This window comes from Panicum virgatum, chromosome 5K, assembly GCF_016808335.1.
Source record: "Panicum virgatum strain AP13 chromosome 5K, P.virgatum_v5, whole genome shotgun sequence".
NCBI lineage: Eukaryota > Viridiplantae > Streptophyta > Magnoliopsida > Poales > Poaceae > Panicum > Panicum virgatum.
Genome location: NC_053140.1, coordinates 31,529,884 through 31,544,179, shown reverse-complemented (window position 1 = coordinate 31,544,179; position 14,296 = coordinate 31,529,884). Strand labels below are relative to the sequence as shown.

The window sequence follows — 14,296 nt, the reverse complement described above, 5'->3', positions numbered from 1 at the left end:
CCGGCCGAAATGCCGAGTACGCGTACTGAGGTGGCCACGTATAAAAGGGCGAGACCGAGGCAGCTCGAGGGTTCTCAACCAGCCGAATTCTCCCAGCAGTCTGCCGCGGACAAGAACAGAGAGCAAAAGACGAGCAGTTCTGTTCTCCACTTCTCCTATGGTTTGAAGCTCATCATCTCTTGTTTTTGTATGATGCTTTTGGTAGGGGGCACTACTTGTGACATGACTTGATCTATAAAGCTCACTAATTTCCATACTGTATTGCCTCCATGTTCGAGTTCATCTTTCCTACAGTTCTAATATACTGGTCGGATTTGAGAACTAGACACTACTACAGCCAGGGACATCACCGCCGGTTTACTCTCGGGCGGCGTTGATGCACATTCACCGCCGCCCTGGGAGTAGGTGGCGCCCGGAGCCGGTCGGAGCCGTTGGGGCCGGCGGTGAAGGTGGCTATCACCGCCGGCCGGTGGTTTTAAACCGGCGGTGATACCTCATCCGGACATCACTGCCGGTTGGTGGCTTGGGCCGGCGGTGAAGCCCCCCTATCACCGCCGGTTCTTGGCTTGGGGCGGCGGTGATTGAGGGGGTTATATGTATATTTGTTACATATATATTTCTAATTAATTGGAATACTATATTTTGGTAGATGAATGCTATTTAGTTAAGTCATTGGACTTCCACGGTTTTGCTATCATTTGGAGGACCCTATAATTTGGTTAAGTCCTAAATTTTACTATCATTTGGAGAACCCAATACTTTGGTTAAGGCCATGATATTGCTAATATTTGGAACCCCATGTTTTTACTATAAGTTGGAGTCCCACATTTTGGTTAAGTCCTAGATTTTGCTATGAGATGGAATTACTGTGAGATGGAATTCATAAGTAATATGACTTGGAAGTCCATAATTTTTTGCTATGAGATGGAATTCATAAGTAATATGACTTGGACGTCCATAATTTGGTTAAGTCAAAGGTTTTGCTATAGCATGGACGATTTCATTTGGATTTTAGTATATTTTGAAACATTATGATTTGGAATCTCATAATTACTATGACAAAATCATATTGATCCTAGATTTTACTATGGTTTGCTATGAGATTTTACTGTGTTGAATGCTATGAATTGGATGTTACTCTCTTTTGGAACATTATGATTTGGAATGCTATGAATTGGATATCAATAGATTTTTCTATGATTTGGATTCTCAAAAGTGAATATTCAAATATTTTACTATCATTTGGAATTCCCGAAAGTGTGTGCCTTAGTCATTCAAAATCATGAGATTCCAGAGTATGACTTAGCGAAAATATGGAGGAACCAAATCATAGTATATGAAATTCTAAATCATAGTATATGAAATTCTAAATTTATTCAAGTATTCATTGTGCAGCTCTGAAAATAAAAAAGAAAGAAAAACTTCAATATCCCAAGCTGGGCCGCATTCAGCCAAGCCCAGCCAGCTAAGGAGTGCCGACCGTCCGATCCAGATCGGACGGTCCAGCCGCTCCCTTCGAACCCTAATCTATCTTACGCCACACTCTCCCTCACGCCGCCTCGCCCCTGCTCGCCGCCCGGCGCGGCTCCCTGGCTCGCCGCCCCGCGCCCCAGCTCCCCGCTCTCCCGCCCGCCCACCGCCGCACCCCAGTCGTCTCCTTCTCCCTCCGCACGCAACCCTAGCCGTGTCCTTCTCCCTTTCTCCCATTCACAACGGCGGCCGCGAGCGAGAGGTGCGGCACGGCGGCGAGGGGCGCGCGCGTGGTGGAGGTGCCGCGCGGCACTGGCCTGCGCGCGTCTCCGTCGAGCGGCGTCTCGACGGTGCCGTAGGCATGCCCATCCGCCGGCCGTGCCGCCTCCACGGAGCTCGACGGTGCCCTTTCGTCGGCGGGGAGCGGCTCTTGCACGACGCATAGTGGGCTTCAGCGCCGCCGCATTGGACGACGGCAGCCGAAAGCCAAGGTAAGTCCGCTGCCCTTCCATTTTCATGCTAGGGTTTGGGTAAATCAGGAAAAAATAGGGAAGATTCAGTCCAGAAAGGTTAATTATTTGCCTGTGCATCCTTTACAAGCCCAACTTCAGAAGGAATTCATTGGATGAATGATTGAATGGTAGATGAATGCTATTTAGTTCAATTTCATTGGAAAATACATATGTTGCTGATTAGCTGATTATTACCGTCTTACCTTATACTACACAAAATTTCAGTTGGTGTTGGTATTATTTCAAGGAAGGAACTGGATGTTGCTGATTATTTCTGGAATATCAGTTGGTATTATCCATTTCTTTGGCCTGAGTAACCCGGCTACCCCTTTCCCTGCCCTGTTCTGCAGCCGCCACGAAGCCTTGCGGAACGACTCATCACCGTAGAGCTCGCCGCCGCCGCCGTGACGCTTCTTGGCCCCCTTCCGCCACTCGAGACCTTCCCTCGCTGACATCTGGTCGCCGCCGAACCGCCCGATGGCCCACGACGCCACGTCCGAGCCTGAGGAGGAGTGGTCGGACACCGACCTCGACGACGCCTCGGACACCGAGGTGGGCGACGCCCTGGACTGGCTGGACGCCGTGGAGGGCCCCGACGGCTCGGCGCGGCCCTTCGCGGCGTTCTCTGCTGCCGGTGGCGCAGGCGCGGCGCGCAGGCCCAACGCGCATGGCGGCGTGGTCTCCCGCCCCCTCCAGCCGCTCTCCAACCGCACCCAGAAGCTCGCCTCACACATCCGTGCAGCGCCCTTGGAGGTACGCAGCTTCAACTTCTCACTTCATTGGCTCATAGTAGAAGTATACTTATATTTTTCTTCTGCTTGCGCTGTGTATGCAAGAAACGCGCTGTCTTGGTGAAATTTTTTATCTTAGCAGTTATAGAATTCTAAATATTATCTTATAGTGAGCTAATAACATTTACACTTGGGAATTAGGAGCTGAACCTTTGAAATACTTCCGTAAATCTCACGTTACTTTGCAAACTACCAATAACTTCATCTGTTCGAATTTGTGATCTCAGTGTGAGCACCTCTAGTGATGCTCACTGCAAACATAGCAGAGCACTAGTATGGTAGATGGGCATGATATGTACAGTTGGGTGTTGCCGTTACACAGAGTTAAATGTTTAATGCAATGTGTTTTGAATGATTCAGGAGTGGGAAGGTAGGATGAACGTGGGGATGTCCAATTCGGTAACTACCGCTATCAGGGATAGCATAAGGGAAACAACAATTGGGAAGATAAGGAACACGGAGAAGGCTGACCGTGCTACAGTGGAACAGGTTTGTAAATGTTGGCTGCATTCCCCCCCCCCCCTATTACTTTTCGAATGGAACACTGTATGCTTGCAATTGCATGATCCTGTAGTACCATACTATACAATCCCTTTCAAACTGGCTAGCTTTCCTCTAATTTGGCAGCTGTTTGGATTGAAAATTCCTTGCTGTAGCTCCTTCCCGTATCACTAATGCAATGTATAATGTTTCTTTATAAATGCATTGTATATGTAGTTAGGTTCAAATTGTATTAGCTCATGTCACCCTCTGCTCTGCCTTCCATCACAACGCATCCCAAACTCAATGCATTTCCAGTTATATATTTGAACCAAATGGGACCAAAAGGTAACACAATCTCTTGTCCATTGTAGCCCTGTTGACCATAGTCACAAAGTTCCTGGGTCGACCGGGTCAAGGAACGGGGTCGAGGGTCGAGGGTCGTCACTTTATAAAATTGTGGTACGAAGGGGGTATACCTCTATGGAACGATAAATTATTATGTGGAACGCGACCCTGATTCATCGGGGTCGATATCTTCGGGTCCATGTGTCTTTATAAAAACAAAAACTATATATGTGCTACTAATGAAGAAATTAATCTGCCCAAGCATATAAGAAACGTATAAAAGAGTACATTTAGACCATGCTACACGTATTCAGCTCATTTTCTAACAAAAACCACATCAATCCACTGTCCTTAACCTCCTTATCCCAATTAAATCTGCAAACAATGGGGCTGCGACCCCTTTCAAACCGGGACGCGATCCAACCTTGAATGGGACACTGATCCTCTTCGACCCCGACCCTCGAATCGGAACGGCGTTCCCGGGTCGTGGGACGAGGCATCGACCCCGAATCCTGTGACTATGCTGTTGACTACTTAAGCAAAACTTATTGGGCTTGAGTAATCTTTACCAACTCGCTAATTTCTAGGTCATCTTCAGTTCTAAATTTGACTTTTACCATCTACCGGCTGTTGTATACGCATGATTGGGAGGCAGAAGTTTAATCTCTTGCCTAAGTATTGAGTATTGACCATGCTCTGTCATGCTTAGTACAATTTATCATAACTCTTGAAGAACCTTTTTGAGGCATGGCTTTTTTTCTTATACGCAGGCTATTGACCCAAGAACACGCATGGTTTTGTTCAAGATGTTAAATCGTGGTGTTTTTAATAACATAAATGGTTGCATCTCTACAGGGAAAGAGGTAACTATTGAAAGGCTGTGCATTTTCTATCAAAATTGGCATTTTTTTACTTCAGTGCAGACCTAAAAATATTATGTGAGTAATAGAATACACAGCTTGGGATATAGGCAAAGACACAGGGTGTTGGTTATAGCCTGCTAGTTACAGTCTTACAGCTCCCAATATTCCTAATTAGAATTTTTGTTAACGCAGCCGGTGTTTTTTTTCTCCATGCAGGCAAATGTCTATCATGCAACAAAGGTGGAGGGTCAGGAATTAGCAATTAAAGTCTACAAAACCTCTGTCCTTGTTTTTAAGTAAGATTTGAATTGCCTGTTTTGTTTCCTGATTGGAGAGACTGTTGAAACCTAAGTGCCGAAGACATAAATGCTGATTATGTCGTATGCTCTTTAGCCTCTTATTACCTGTAAAAAAGTATTTGATCTGAGAAAGTACGAATTTAGGAAACTTATCATTTATTTATTGCAGGGATCGCGACCGGTATGTTCAAGGAGATTATCGTTTTAGGCATGGTTACTGCAAGCATAATCCACGGAAAATGGTTAAGACCTGGGCTGAAAAGGAAATGAGAAACCTTCTACGGTAAGATGTATTTTCGTGGCATTCCTTATTCATCTTTTTACCTAGTAAAATTGGCATGCTGCAGCTGGTGTCTTTGATTTTTTTATCTCTTAAACTTCATGTATTTCTTATCTCCTGAAACTTGCCTAAAAATGCTTTTTGGCAAACAATAAACCTTGCATATCAAATTGAGCAGCCATTGAAAGTCAAGTGAATTGGTGGTGCAGTGGTTCTAATATTTTAATCCGTCCCTTCTTTCTTACTCGTTACAGAGTGAGAGCAGCTGGAATCAGATGCCCTAAACCGTTGCTATTGAGGCTTCATGTATTGGTGATGGAATTCATAGGTATCGTTCATGTCTATTTATTGGATACTCGGTTGATTCCCCTGGCAACGATGGTGTACTCGTACTAAACATGCTTATGTTGCTTGCATTGGAGTACTTTAATTTGTATTATCTGAACATGTTCTAATTAAAATTAATTTGGTTATTCCATCAGGGAGAGGAGGTTGGGCTGCTCCTCGTCTTAAGGATGCTGCTTTGTCAGATGACAAGTTACGTGAAAGTTACTTTGAGGTACATGATATGTCAGAAATCCTATTTACAACTTTGTAATTATTGGATCCATTTGTACGGGATGGTTATGTCACCAAAGATAGAAGATATTTTCTGTATGACTAACAAGATACTAATACATATGTGGTAGTCGCTCGTGATTTCAGATTAAAATATTTTACCATGGTCTAAATATATATTTTTTTGGGCTGTCTGTAGTTGGAACTTTGTACTTAATTACAATGGTTATTTTTCTACAAGCTGTGATGCAAAAATATGTTTTGATACTTCTCATATATGAGAACCCATTCAGAGTGTCTAGAGGTGACCATAGGCTCATAGCTATCCTTTATTTCTGTTGCTGATTTTTTTGCATGATATTTTCCTTTTACTGTTAAACATCTTGTAAATATACTGTATTGCCTTGCACTAGATGGGTGAAGAGAATCAATACAGACATAAAACTCTTGTTAGCTTTCAGCTTTTGTGTGTCATTTATATTCAGTTTTTTTTAATATTCTTACTGCACCTTGTTTTCAGATAATTACAACAATGCGGACACTTTACCAAAAGTGCAAGTTGGTCCATGGAGATTTGAGTGAGTACAACATTCTTTATTTCGAGGTAATTGGAATCAAGCCTTTTCCCCCCTAAACATCGTCATTTCCGTCCAATTGCTGAGTTTTATCTTCATCCCCAACATGTCTGTTGTGTAGGGCCACTTGTACATTATTGATGTTTCACAATCTGTTGACCTTGATCACCCTTCAGCATTGGACTTCTTAAAGGAAGATTGCTTGCATGTTTCTGTAAGTGAAAGTAGAACTGCTCACCACATTGATATTCGTTAAGATGTTAATTAAGGTGTCTAATATGTACAACACTATACGCAGGACTTCTTTAAGAAACGAGGCATTGCAGTCATGACGGTAACAGATTTATTTAATTTTGTTATTGACCAAAACATTGCTGATGAGGATGTTGATGGTTACCTGGATAAGGTATCTAGTGTGCTTGCTTATAATGCATTACCTTTCAATCTTTCGTTGCAGCTATCAGTTTATACAAGCACATTCCTGCTGTATGATGCGTGGAAGATCTGATGGTTTAATAATATTTGTGTACATCACAGGTTCAGCAAAAGATCGTGGAAAACGGTGGTACAAATACAAATGATGAAATTTGTCCAACAGTCATGGTGCAAGTAAGATTAATTTAGTCTTGTTTTCTTCTGAGCTTTGCCATAATTGTAGCTTCAGTTAGTAACAGCTTAAGAAATCCTGTGTCAGAACTCATGTGCATTTGCTTTATTTTTCTATCCAGCAATCCTTAACATTGGAAATAGAAAATGTTCCACATATTTCGGCTGTACTGCATAAGATGTGATCACTCATACCATTTTGCTATTGTGTGTTTTATTTTGCTCCATCTAATGTTTCTACTATTATGTTTAGTACTGACACACTTGATTCCTTTGTGTAGACTTTGGATTATGTGAAGCAATGCGAGGCAGATTTAGTCAACATGTCAATGATGCAACGCTCATCCTTTGGTTACGAGCCACCAGCAGATAAGCTTTATGACCAACCACTATTAGGATTTGTACGGACGAAAAATGCACACGCTGAAAATCAGCAAAAACAATTGCCACAGAATACAATGGAAGAAACCTTGGATCTGCAAAATAAGTGCTCATTGGAGGACAAAGTGGAAGATCAAGAGGACAATAGTGAATCTTGCTCAAGTTCTGATGAAGACAGTTCGTGGGAGGAGGCTCCCAAAATGGGACCTGAGGAAAGGAAGACTGCTCGGAAAGAGAACAAGAAGAAGGTGAAGGAAGAGAAGAGAGAAGCTCGCAAGACAAAGATCCCAAAGGCTGAGAAGAAGAAAAGGAAGAAAATGGCAAAAGCAAAGTGCAAGCGTTAGAGAAAATGATTTCACAAAAGTAGTGCAACCAGTAGAGTATGCGGAATAGACATACATCTGGAAGCTCAGTGCTTCTCCCTATGAGGCAAACAAGGGGCGCTGATTTTCCAATTTAGTTTACCTATCACTTTTCTGGTTCATTTTGAATGTATACGCAAGAAATCACTTTTTGAATAACTTGTATCAGGGTATATTGAACTACAAGAGGCCTTTTAGGAGTGTAATGCTTCTCCTTAAGTCTTTAAAGATTGCTTTCTTGGATTTGCATTTTGCTGTGATCTTTCAGCTCCCAAATTTCCCAGTTATTTTGAAATGTATGCTACTTGCAATGAGCATAACGGCTTTGAAATCTAAACAGCATAAATTCTGGTAGTGTTGTGCTTGTGCAGGAGATCTGTCATTCAGCACAGCAGGGATCTTCTGGTGATACTCCTGCACTTTGTGTATATCTTCTCTACAAAGTTGCAACATGAGCATAGGTCTCCAATATAATTTTGAGTAAATTCTCTTAGTGCCATATAATTTTTGGTGACTTCCCCGGTGCCATAGAAATTTTGGAATTCCCCTCAGTGCCATTGAATCTAAGAATTACGCCCTTTAGTGCCACAACCGTTAGGGAGCATTTAAATGGCTATTTTGTCCCTCTAAAAGAACGGAGTATACCATTCCATGTTCGTTTCATAGTAAAATTAATGACCGTAAACCATATAAAATTGATATACATAGATCAAAGAAAACAAGTCATATTCATGTCATTAATTACGAAATATGAGCCATAAATTTGATATTATATAATTACGGACCAGATTTTTCACTAGCAGCTTGTCATATTCATGAAACATGAGCCATAGCATTCTCATTACAAATGAGTTCATATTTTCCACAGTGGTGTAATCATAACAGCCATTAAGTGTGATGCTTACATGAACATGCAGGCAGTCGGTCTCCAGCTCTCTCTCCACCTCTCGCTCTCTCCTTGACTGCAGACCGCTCCTAGCCCTAGGGTTAGGTAGCTACGGTGCTCCGTAGCTGGCGGCCGGCGCCTAGGCTCGCCTCGATGCCTTGGTTGCTCGGCAAGCAGGCGACGGTCGGCAGGGGTGTGGGGCGGTGGTCGGCGGAGGTGCGGCGAATGGGTGGCGGTCGGTGGAGGTGTTGCGAAGGGGTGGCGGTCGGCGGAGGTGCGACGAAGGGGTGTCTATATGTTAAACCTGCTCTATGGATGAAGAGTAAAAAGGGTATTTCACACCCCAAGCTGACTGCGTGGTGATTAGAGGAGCCTCTGTGGCGTGCCACGTCAGATACTCAGATTCAAGGATGAAGTTGGGCCGGTTAGGATAGTGCAGGGACTAAATTTGACGTTTTTATAGTTCAGGGACCAAATTGAGTTGAGCTCCATAGTTTAGGGATGAATTTGACTATTTTCCCATACTAGCTCAGTTGGCTATTTGCATATGGTCTGATCCAATTGTCCAATGTCCATGAGTTAATCTTGTATTTAATTAGGTAAATGGCAGATCTTTGGCTTGTCTATAAAGAACTCAAAAATCAAACTGTCAAAAAGAACGCTGGACACATTATTCGAGTTCAGGCATTGGGACTCCAATTCCAACCACCAATGAGAACATTGGTCAATTGAAAAAAAACCTTGGGTGGAGTTTAGGCACTCAGATATCATTGATGATCTAGGAGACCGCAAAGCAATTGACGAACATCCCCCCGAAATTGGGGATCAGTTAAGGAGGGCATATGCTCTTGGTGGTCCAACCCAACCTAGTAATCATATTTTTCCTCGTAAATGGCAAAGTGGTGAATGGAGATCATTTCAGAAAACTTGGTTTGATGAATTTGATTGGCTGGAGTACATAAGTATTTCAAAAGATGCGGCTACTGCTTGAAAAATTTGGGAGTAGTAATGTATTTGCAAAGCAAGGGTATGTTAATTGGAAGAAAGCTAAGGATACTTTTTGAAATCACCGTAGTTGCAAGGCTCATATGGATGCTAGGCTGAAGTGTGATGACTTCGTGAACTAAAAGACTAATGCGGATAGAAAATTTGATAAAATTAACAAAGAGGAAGAAATAGGGGCGGATCTACAGGGGGCTGAGGGGGCTCCAGCCCCCCTACAGCCATGAAACTCCATTGGAGTAAGAGGTGGATGGAAGAGGAGAAGGGAGGAGGAGGAAGAAGAAGAGTGGAAAATGAGATGAAGATAGAGGTGGAAGGGGAAGAGCCCCCTTAGCAGCTTGTGCTGCGTCCGCCACTGGGAAGAAAAACGATATAAGATTCGGTTGTCATCTTCTGTACATGTTGTAAGATTTCTCATAATGCAAGGTGATGCTTTTCGTGGACATGATGAGTCATCTATTTCTCTCAATAAGGGTACATTTAGCGAGTTGGTTGATTGGTACAAAGACAAGGTTGAGGTAGTGAAGGATGCATATGATAAAGGTACTAAAAATTACTATATGTTATCTCATTATATACAGAAGGACCTTACAAAATCTTGTGCAGAGGTAGTGATGGAAGAGATTATGGATGAGATTCGTGGTAGGAAATTTTCTATGCTCATTGATGAGTCTCGAGATGTATCTATAAATGAGCAAATGGTTGTGATTTTGATGTTAGTAGTTGAGACTTATTTACTTTTTTTTGGGTCTAATTTCATATTATGTGCTAACTTGGAATAAAACTTGATCTGCAGATTTATTTGTGAATGGTGAAGGAAAGGTGTTGGAGAAATTCTTGGACTTCAGCGTAAAGAGAGATGTATAGCTGTTGCTTTCAAAGAAGCTTTGCTTGGTACGCTTTCTAGCCACAAGTTAAACATCTCTATGCTTCGTGGCAGGGTTATATGACGGTTCTTCCAACATGGGAGGGGAATTTAATGGCGTGCCTAAATTGATTCAAGATGAAAATTTCTATGCTTTTTATGTCTATTGTTTTGCTGCTGGCGCCTACCAACGCCTCTGCTGATCGCCAGTGATGACGCCTGCAGACGCTAGGGGGTGGCAGATATTTCATGAACCACTAATAAATTCGCAAGCGCACGGAATACTGCTGTAGCATTTTACCCGGGAGTATACCAGGGTGTCATTTATATTTCCGCAGGGAAGGCGGTAGTTGAAAGTGCTATGGCTAGTTAATGAACTGATCTAGATTGGATATTCAATTGCATAAAATAGGGGTAAGATAAATAGCAGGATAGGAGGTAGTGTGACACACACAAGTTTACACTCAACTCTAAATATTGTATAGGCAGGGAGAAAGGAAAAAGTTAGCAGCTCGAGTCAAAGGTACTAGGGTAGCTATATCTATGCTTTCTTATGGTTAGATCAACAGAAGATTAAACTGATACAATAGGGAGATCGCTACTAGCTTGACGGGAGGAGCCCGAGCAAACCATACGACTCTTTGTGGACCTCCTACCCCCAATCCAAACATGGAGGATTACTGGGCACGGACAGGGCTATCACCACCTACCGGTTACCTCTACAAACCATTAGAAAGGGCGACATCCAGCAAACATACTGGAGCAGTTGTTAGAGTTCTAAAAAGCTAATATGTCGACCATCACAAGCATATGGCGATAATGCAACCAGATCACAAAACATATATCCGATAACTCAGAATATAAATCATGCAGATATCGGTAACCATAGTTTAAATCTATTACAAACGACCGTGAATTACACAAGAGAACTAGAGATGAACCCATACCAGAACTCCTGAGCAACTCCGGAGACTCGATTACTACTAGACTTCACCTAAACTCCACTAACCCATAGAGCTAAAACAAGAGAGTGCGTTGAGCTTCACTTGAGGTGTGTGTCTCATTCTTACCCCCCTCTTATATTTATAGGAGGGAGCCACGGGGTGAGCTACATTAAATCGATGTTGAGGGCCAATGGGACGCCTGAGACTTTGACCTGTATATCCTTATGTTAAGTGCTCTTAACCTCTATACCCCTATTTTTTTCGATCGCACCTGTATGTCCTACCGCCAACTCATCTTTACCCCTATACCCTTTTGGACAGAATGAGCACTAACAGTGCCTAACGGAGATGGGAAAAGATAATTTTGCCCTTATGTGGAGGAGGTGTTGCACTGGAAAGTTTTTAACCTGTATGCCCTTATGTTAAGTGCTATTAACCTGTGTACCCTTGGGAGGTTTTAGATGGTTGAGTTCTGTGCTGTCCCGACGGTGCAATTTTTTTATTTTTAATTTCAGATCTAATAAAAATAAAAAAATTCTGAAAATAAATAAATAAAAAAGAAAAACCCGTGAGGGAGGGTAACGGGGGGAGGTTGTTCACCCAATTTTTTTAATTTCAGATATAAAAGCAATAAGAAAAGTAATATAAATAAATAGAGTACAACAACAAGAATAAGGAGACGCACATCATTTTTCATTCAGCAATTAGACCAACAATTAACAGCAACAAGTACTAAGTTGACTAGTTTTTATCACATAAGTACTAGGTTTGCAAACTACAATTGCCTTAAAGTACATGACCATGGGATGAAATATCACAACCAAAGAAGTAGTTCCATGCACTGCTCGATCTTATCGATGGGCTAGCGCGTGTTCTTCTGGTAGCTCTTGTTGAGGCGGTCGCGCATCTTGAGGATCTCCTTGGCCTGGATGGCGCTGTCAGTGGCCTGCCCCTGTGCGCCACCCGAGGGCTGGTGGATCATGACCCTGGCGTTGGGCAGGACGCGCCTCTCGCCGGGTGCTTCGGCCGCGAGGAGGAGCGAGCCCCTGGAGGCGGCCTGGCCGATGCAGAGCGTGGTGACGGGGCCGCGGATGTACTGCATGGTGTCGTAGGTGGCGTGGCCGGCGGTGACGACGCCCCTCGGGGAGTTGATGTAGAGGTGGACAGACTTGAGCGGGTTCTCAGACTTGAGGAAGAGCAGCTGCGCGACGACGAGCGAGGTGGTGTCGTTGGTGTTGACGGTGCTTAAGTGCCATTTTTAACCATCAACTATTCTCAATAATAAAGGGAAACTACATGTCTTACTCACATATTTGTATCACTAACCTTGCCCCACAGTTGTTTTCGAGTTTTGTATATTTCAGATGAGCAGGAGCGAAATAAGAAGAAAACACACAGCAGACGCCACATAACTACGCAGAAGATCGCATCCGGCGTCACCCACTTACAAAGAGGGCCCATCAGGCAGAGCAAACGGGCGCACCACACATAATGCATACAAGGAAAGATATAAGGACGAGGGCCTTCCAGGTGGGGTCGGCCGAACCTGGCCTGGCTTCCGTCCAGGTGCACTTCGAGGAGGAGTCACCCCAAGGCACCTGATCACCTTCCATACGTGCGTTGGCGGGAAACCGACCTCTAGAGCTATAAATAGGCCTCTCCTCCACCCCCCTCAACACACACACACACACACACACACACACACACACACACACACACACACACACACACACACACACACACACACACACACACACTTCATTCCATTCTCTCCAAGAAGGCTCTCCTCTCTCTTGCTCTCTTAGCTAGGTAGTGGAGCTAGGCTAGTTCTTCTTTAGCGAGCAAGTCGTCCTCGGAGTCGTTGAGCAATCCTCGACTCCTGGTATGGCTTTGTATCCGATTTGTCAGACTTCTATTCATAATATAGAGATATGCTATGGTTGCTTTACTATCTTGATAGTTTATCAATCCATGCTTAGTTCGTTCATGAGTTATGCAAAGGTCTTGGTTAGGCCAGATGATCCGGGTACGGATAGAGGTTCGATGTGCTTTCGGGCTTGCTAGCGGTCTAGCGGTCTAGCGGCGGTGCCCTTGTGTGCGGAAGCGACGCCGGCGTCCCGGCAACACGGCGCTTCTGTTCCTCGGCGCACGTGTGCGATCACGCCGGCGTCCCGACGGCGCACGACGGCGTCGTTCTGCTACCGGCACGGCGTCGACGACAGCCGGCGGCGGCTCTCTCCGGCGGAAAAACCAGGTAATCCCGCCGGATCGAGTTCTTTTCTAGGGTTAGGGTTTCTAATCTATCTGAAAAATTCCGATTCACCTTCGTCTACTTGCTGATCTACACGATCCCCTACCGGATCTATGCACTAGGTAGGCTAAACTGATACCAATGTAAGATTCTGAAATTCTGAGATCGACTAGGCATACAAGACCAGAGGGGATTGGTTCTTTAATTGAGAGTAAAACATGTGTTCATCCTTGGGTACATCAACTAGAGGGAGAGGAGAGGTAGAAATCCAGACCATCAAAGTTGGAGAAGGAAGAGCCGTCCGTGGCGAGGTCGGGTTGGTGACGACGTGGATCCGGTGGTGGAGTATGGGCGGCGGAGTCCAGGGGCTCCGATGCGGCGGAGTAGGTGCAGAGGGCGGCGGAGTACCGAGCGACGTAGTCGTAGACAGGCGGCGGTGGTAAGCTTCCCATCGGCCAAGCGCACCCCTCTCAGTTCGGGTTAGGGTTGAATGTGGGGTACTGTAGTGGCGGCAGTAAACCTCGTATCCTGTGCCACGGCCCCCACCTGTTCTTTATAGCACTTGCGACAGGGGCCCACCAGCCACTGTTGGGCTGGGTACCCCCGATCAGGGCGCGGACCATAGCCTGGCCCGGTCATTGGATTGGGCCAGGGAGAGATCATTCTAACAAGCTAATCACCTCGCCGTCCGACCTCTTGAGTGTAGCTGATGAGTAGCTCGCGCACGCGCGCGGTTATTTGCCACTTGTTGATGATCGAGCCCGCACGCCTCCGATCCTCCTAGCGACAGTGGCGAGAAAACAAAGCGGCGACGACCATGCCT

The 14,296-nt window shown here is 44.5% G+C and overlaps 2 protein-coding genes across 2 annotated transcripts; one reads left to right on the top strand and one right to left on the bottom strand.

The window, feature by feature from the left end:
• Positions 1-1,557: 1,557 nt before the first annotated feature.
• Positions 1,558-7,777, top strand: LOC120707116 (serine/threonine-protein kinase RIO1-like). Its single transcript, XM_039991896.1, has 13 exons — positions 1,558-1,961; positions 2,333-2,735; positions 3,134-3,262; positions 4,372-4,464; positions 4,681-4,760; positions 4,933-5,046; positions 5,298-5,371; positions 5,526-5,602; positions 6,122-6,205; positions 6,298-6,390; positions 6,475-6,582; positions 6,714-6,785; positions 7,064-7,777. The coding sequence occupies exons 2-13, from the start codon at positions 2,460-2,462 to the stop codon at positions 7,505-7,507; spliced, it is 1,644 nt and encodes a 547-aa protein (XP_039847830.1). The 5' UTR covers positions 1,558-1,961; positions 2,333-2,459; the 3' UTR covers positions 7,508-7,777.
• Positions 7,778-12,072: 4,295 nt separating this feature from the next.
• Positions 12,073-13,925, bottom strand: LOC120709853 (ATP-dependent Clp protease proteolytic subunit-like). The gene is made up of 2 exons (XM_039995491.1): positions 13,882-13,925; positions 12,073-12,466 (listed from the first exon to the last, which is right to left on the bottom strand). Exons 1-2 carry the CDS (start codon positions 13,923-13,925, stop codon positions 12,085-12,087), a joined length of 426 nt encoding a protein of 141 aa, XP_039851425.1. The 3' UTR covers positions 12,073-12,084.
• Between the last annotated feature and the right edge of the window lie 371 nt (positions 13,926-14,296).

What these genes read in the sequence shown, in the direction of transcription:
- LOC120707116 (XM_039991896.1), top strand. Translation starts at nt 2,460, where the DNA reads ATGGCCCACGACGCCACGTCCGAGCCTGAGGAGGAGTGGTCGGACACC. An exon ending in ACAACATTCTTTATTTCGAG is followed by an intron (nt 6,206 to 6,297) that starts GTAATTGGAATC and finishes TCTGTTGTGTAG; the next exon opens with GGCCACTTGTACATTATTGA. An exon ending in TTGATGGTTACCTGGATAAG is followed by an intron (nt 6,583 to 6,713) that starts GTATCTAGTGTG and finishes TGTACATCACAG; the next exon opens with GTTCAGCAAAAGATCGTGGA.
- LOC120709853 (XM_039995491.1), bottom strand. Translation starts at nt 13,925, where the DNA reads ATGGGAAGCTTACCACCGCCGCCTGTCTACGACTACGTCGCTCG. An exon ending in GTCTACGACTACGTCGCTCG is followed by an intron (nt 12,467 to 13,881) that starts GTACTCCGCCGC and finishes ATGGCACTTAAG; the next exon opens with CACCGTCAACACCAACGACA.